The following is a 5,705-nucleotide window of genomic DNA, read 5'->3' as shown; positions in this document are numbered from 1 at the left end:
AAATGCATTTTATAAAGCATATGGTTATTTTGTAATATATTCCTAAAAGAATTGGCAATTTCATGGTATATGATAGATTCCTTCAAAAATTGGCAATTTCATGTTATGTCACTTTTTTATTATAATGATTTACTTATTTGTTAATTGTTAGTTGTTAATACTTTTGTTACACCAACTCCGTTGTGATTGTTAACTACTTGACTTTGCTCTTAAAAAATTGCAGTGATCAAAATAGGGAAGTGTTAAAGTTAAGGGACTAAGGTTGTAAATAATCCAAACCAACAGCCAAAAACAACCAAACTGTCAACTATCAGTAGGCGGAGCTGATCGATCATCGGCTGCTAAATCTATTTACTATAGGAAACCACCACCATCATCGCCGCCGCCGCCGCTGTCGCCGTGCATCCGCCACCAGCAGTGTATGATTGATTTCGTCAGCTCCGATGTCGCTCTTGAACCAAATCTTCAATAGGGGACTTATTGGCGCAAAATGGTCAGTTAGTCGACCCTCTTTCCCAATTCTTAATTCCTAAAGATTCTCGCAATTTACCTTAGGTTTTCCATTTTTATGTCAACTCCAATTTCTTGCATACGTACCCTCAAAATTTCTGATGTTCTTTCGATCATCGAATCTGAAAATCCAAGCCCAGAATCTGTTCTATTTTTACGATCAAGTTCAAAATTTACGGACACGTTCCGACTTTTATGGTCAATAATTTCACCTCCCGAATCCAAAATTGATCTGGATTTATCTCAGATCTAATAAATGAAGAATCTTATAGTAATCGATGAACTAGAATAGCATAAAAATGGCTTCAATTTTTCGAAGTAAGAACACAATCAAGAGATTTTGTATACATTTCATGAACAACTGCCGATATTGGGTGTTATTGCAGTAAAACATGCCTAACTTTGGCAATATCACGGATTAAATTACTTCAAAATAAGAGAGACATGCAATTGAAGCTTATGCGCAAGGAAATAGCACAATTTCTTCAATCTGGGCAAGAACCAATTGCTAGAATACGGGTATGTTCATAACTTTTTGTTAAATTTTTTCGGTTTTCACCTTTCGTGTTAAGAAATTGATTCTAATCTTTTAGGTGGAACATGTTATAAGAGAACAAAATATATGGGCTGCATATGAGATCTTGGAAATGTTCTGTGAGTTTGTTCTTGCAAGAGTTCCAATTATCGAAAGCCAGAGGTAAAATTACATTTATGCATGTCAACTATGATTAGGTTAACTCGAAAGAAGACTAATTGTTTTCCAAATGAATGTGAAAATTGTTTAATTGTGAATTGAATTGCTCATATAAACAAAATTATGAATCGAACAATCTGTGAAAGTTTTCCACTTTTCCAGTTTGTTAACCATAATCATTGAATTTACAAACACTTGCATTTGTATTGTTTATAACAAGGGTAAAATAGTCATTTTGACTCGTCCAGACGGTTTAAAAAACAAAGTTAACTTTATATATACAACACTTTATCCGGATAAACATCATTACACATTCAGCCACTTTACCCTTAGGATTGAATGAACTCTGTGAGTGAGTAAATGACCATTTTACCCTTTTTGTTTAAAACAGGGAATGTCCATTGGAATTGAAGGAAGCAGTTGCAAGCATAATCTTTGCATCTCCAAGATGCTCAGATTTACCAGATTTATTAACTGTTAGAAATTTATTTACCACAAAATATGGAAAAGATTTCATATCAGCTGCTTCTGAGCTTCGCCCTGATACTAGTGTCAATCGTACAGTTAATACAATCTACTTTTCATTATTTATTTATTTAAACACTTTCTTATACATAATACCATATATGCCAAAAATGATTTATATTTAATTTTCCGTTTGTTTTAGATAATTGAAAAACTTTCCGTTTATACCCCTTCGGGTGACATGAAGCTTAGTGTCTTGAAGGAAATCGCTCAAGAGTACAATATCTCATGGGATTCTTCTAAAACCGAAGCTGAATTCAACAAAAGGCCTGAGGATCTTTTGGTAATTTCATCTTTCTCTAATGTGTTTCTTAAAATTATTTAGATTAAGATAGTGTTTGGTATGCAGTAATCTTCAATAGCTATAATGTTATAAAAAAGTTTAATCTCATAAAAGGCGTTATATTTTGTGTTTTTTCCGGATCAAACCTCAAGTTTTTTTTTGCTTGATAAAGACCTTGTATTTTTTCATTTTTCCCGATCTGGCCCTTTTAGTCATTTTTTTTCCAAAAAAATTGTAAAATGTGAGGGTTTTTTCGAGAAAAACTACAAAAGTTGAGGGTTTATTTGGAAGCATTTAGAAGGTTGAGGGGTTTTTTTTGGAAAAAAAATACAAAGTTGAAGGCTTTTTCGGAAAAAATGAAAAAAATACAAGGTCTTTATCAGGCAAAAAATAAATGTGAGGTTTAATCCGGAAAAAACACAAAATATAAGGTCTTTTACGAGATTAACCCTTATAAAAAATTTCAAAACTTCAATAATTTTTTCTAATTTTCCAAAGAAATAAAAATAGTTTTTTCTTATAATTGATTCCATGGTGTTTACATTTTTTTTTGCAAACAATATTTTAAATGATAAATAATTTATTTCGACTATTTGAAATACATGTAGTATATATTTCAAAGGACATGGAACATGTGTATATCTTTATTTAATTAAAGTTTATTTTTATGAAAGTAACGATTTTTCTTCATTTATCAAATTAACTTTATTCGTTCTTCTAATTATACATAACGAGAAATGTCTTAATGAGTCAAGCCAACCAAACATTACAATCAAATGTAATGATCTATTCCATTACTTATCTGATTCCATTCCATTCATTTGTGATTCCATTCCATCATACCAAACAAACAGATTCTTAACGAGTTAATAAAATAATATTTAAAATGTTAATTTGTAGAATGGACCAAAGCAAATATCAAATGTGACTACAATTACAAAACTCCCCCAAAGTCATAAAGAATCTCCTAAAGCTGCAAATCATGTCCCCATTAAACCTCCAACAAATGCTGCAAACTCAAATCCCACCAAAGTAAATCAATCATCAGTGGAGGGTAAAATGGTAATTCCGGTTTCATCAGAATCAAATGATGTCTTGGAGAGAGCTCGAGCTGCCATTGCTGCTGCCGATCGCGCATCGGCTGCTGCTCGGGCTGCTGCTGAATTGGTTAATGTTAATTTTAACTCGTGTACGTTACAAGGGGCAAATAGGTAATTATACTTAAGTTTATGATGACAAAATGTAAACTTTTTTTTTTTTTTTTTTTTTTTTTTTTTTTTTCTTTTTCTTTTTCTTTTTTGTTTGATGTGGAATGAATGTCGAGTGGTTTTGTACTTTTGTTTTGATAGATGGGAATGAAAAGTTTGATAACATTTTATTTGCTAAAGTTGTGAAAATGGACTTGTTAATAAAGATATAACAAAAAATATTGGGGTTCTACTTTCTTTTTTGAATTTTTATCATATACTTTGGAATCTTTACTTGCTTTTCAAGCAAGTCCTATTTAACGAGGTAAGTGGAGAGAAAGAGAGGAGAATCAGTGAGAAAGATGTATTTTAAATTGGTCATCTTGACTGCTATTATTTTATATATATATATATATATATATATATATATATATATATATATATATATATATATATATAAAACGTATAATAAAGATAATAACCATTTTTTCTGGCTTGTCCTGGACATTTGAAGATATTTAAATCTTCAGGACCGGTCCTGATTGTTATACTCTTAATTATATGAGATTATACTATAAAAAGTAAAAGATTCAGAATAAATAATAATATTTATATGATAAATTTAATAAATATCAACTAAAATAAATAAATAAATAAAAATATTTTTTTTATTATTTACTAGATAAAAAAATTTAAATACTTATTTAAGCCATATATTAATTAGGAGATCATGGACTAACAATATTGGTAGGTCTTTGGAACCCTAAACCAAGATAATAAGATTGAAAATTTTGGTAGGAAGGTAAAAAATCTTTTATATACATATATATTGGTTTGTTTATCTTTAAAAATTATGATTGTTTTAATGATTTTTAAAAAGTGATTCACATAATACCATATGACAAATATCATTTATCTCTAATTTTTGTTTGTTTTAGATAATTGAAAAACTTTCCGGTTATACCCCTTCGGGTGACATGAAGCTCAATGTCTTGAAGGAAATCGTTTAAGGCTATGTTTGGCACGCCACAACTAGCTAAGAAGCTAGCTTGTTTTTTGAGCTTTTTTATGTTGTTGTGTTTGGTAAGCCAAAAAGTAGCTTATAAGCTAACTTTTCGAAAAGCTACTTAGACTAGTTTTTTAGGAGTTTTTTTCTTAAAATTTTCCAAATATACCCCTTAATTAATTATAGAAACACATATTCTTACATGTCCTTTTATGTAATTTGATATATTTCAGCTAGCTTTTCAGCCAATTTTACCAAACATTATTTTTTATCAGCTAGTTTTTCAACTTTCAGCTAGTTTTTCAGCTATCAGTCAACTTTTCAGCTAACAACTAGCTTTTCAGTTAATACGCCAAACATAATCTAAGAGTACAATCTCATGGGATTCTTCTAAAACCGAAAACAAAAAGCGAGAGGATCTTTTGGTACTTTCATCTTTCTCTCATGTGTTTCTGAAATAAAATGATATATTATTATTATAAAGTTCTTAATGTTATAAAAAATGGGTTAATCTAAAAAAAATCTTACATTTTGTGTTTTTTCTGAACTAAACCTCAAATTTTTTTTGCATGTTGTAGTTTTTCATTTTTTTTCGATCCGGCCATTTTAGTCATTTTTTCTCCAAAAAATTATAAAATGTTAGAGTTTTTCTTCGAGAAAAACTAAAAAAGTTGAGGGTTTATTTGGAAGCATTTAGAAGGTTGATGAAAATGTGACTACAAAACTCCCCAAAAATTATAAAGAATCCTCTAAAGCTGCAAATCATGTTCCCATTAAACCTCCAACAAATGCTGCAAACTCAAATCGTACAAAAGTAAAAGAATCATTAGTTAAGGGTAAAATGTAATTCCGGTTTCATCAGAATCACATGATGTTTTGGAGAGAGCTTGAGTTGCCATTGCTGCTGCGGATCGTGCATCGACTGCTGCTAAATTGGTTAATGTTAATTTTAATTCGCTTACATTAGAAGAGGCAAATAGGTAAGTATACAATTTATACTTAAGTTTATGATGACAAAATGTATTTTTTTTTCTTTTCCTTTTTTTTTTGTTTGATGTGGAATGAATGCGAATGATTTTGTTTGATAGATGGGGAATGAAAAATTTGATTAGATTTTATTTGCTAAAGTTGTGAAAATTGACTTGTTAATAAAGATATATACAACAAAAAATATTAGGATTCTACTTCTTTTTTATATTTTTAATTATATATTTTGGAATCTTTCACATGCTTTTCAAACAATATGTACCATGTGGATTGTCCACACAAAGCGAACACTTTTGGATAATTTTTGTTTTGAAATTTGAACAATTATTTATAACATAAGATTGATTCTAATTCATGTTTCGTGTCAGGAAGAATGAATGGACACCTGATCACTTATCTTAGGGCCGACATCTGATCTGATTAGAGTTTGACAGTGTCTTTGGAAAACACAGTTTACCTGTTATTCTGAGTTATGCTGACAATTTTAGTTAACGACTTATCCAAGTGGGAGAC

The 5,705-nt window shown here is 30.0% G+C and overlaps 1 protein-coding gene across 1 annotated transcript; it reads left to right on the top strand.

Moving 5' to 3' along the window:
* Positions 1–304: 304 nt before the first annotated feature.
* Positions 305–3,399, top strand: LOC145008147 (Regulator of Vps4 activity in the MVB pathway protein). The gene is made up of 6 exons (XM_078966761.1): positions 305–493; positions 897–1,029; positions 1,104–1,207; positions 1,596–1,767; positions 1,872–2,012; positions 2,913–3,399. Exons 1-6 carry the CDS (start codon positions 444–446, stop codon positions 3,225–3,227), a joined length of 915 nt encoding a protein of 304 aa, XP_078822887.1. The 5' UTR covers positions 305–443; the 3' UTR covers positions 3,228–3,399.
* Positions 3,400–5,705: the final 2,306 nt, after the last annotated feature.

The sequence above is a fragment of the Lactuca saligna genome, chromosome 8 (assembly GCF_052625555.1).
Source record: "Lactuca saligna cultivar CGN05327 chromosome 8, ASM5262555v1, whole genome shotgun sequence".
Lineage (NCBI taxonomy): Eukaryota > Viridiplantae > Streptophyta > Magnoliopsida > Asterales > Asteraceae > Lactuca > Lactuca saligna.
The sequence above is the reverse complement of the archived record's forward strand: the minus strand, read 5'-3'. Positions and strand labels throughout refer to the sequence as shown.

Bases quoted from the DNA above. Each gene is read 5' to 3' on its own strand.
- LOC145008147 (XM_078966761.1), top strand. From the start codon at position 444: ATGTCGCTCTTGAACCAAATCTTCAATAGGGGACTTATTGGCGCAAAA. The intron at 1,208-1,595 runs GTAAAATTACAT...TGTTTAAAACAG, and splicing joins CCAATTATCGAAAGCCAGAG to GGAATGTCCATTGGAATTGA. The intron at 1,768-1,871 runs GTTAATACAATC...CGTTTGTTTTAG, and splicing joins ATACTAGTGTCAATCGTACA to ATAATTGAAAAACTTTCCGT.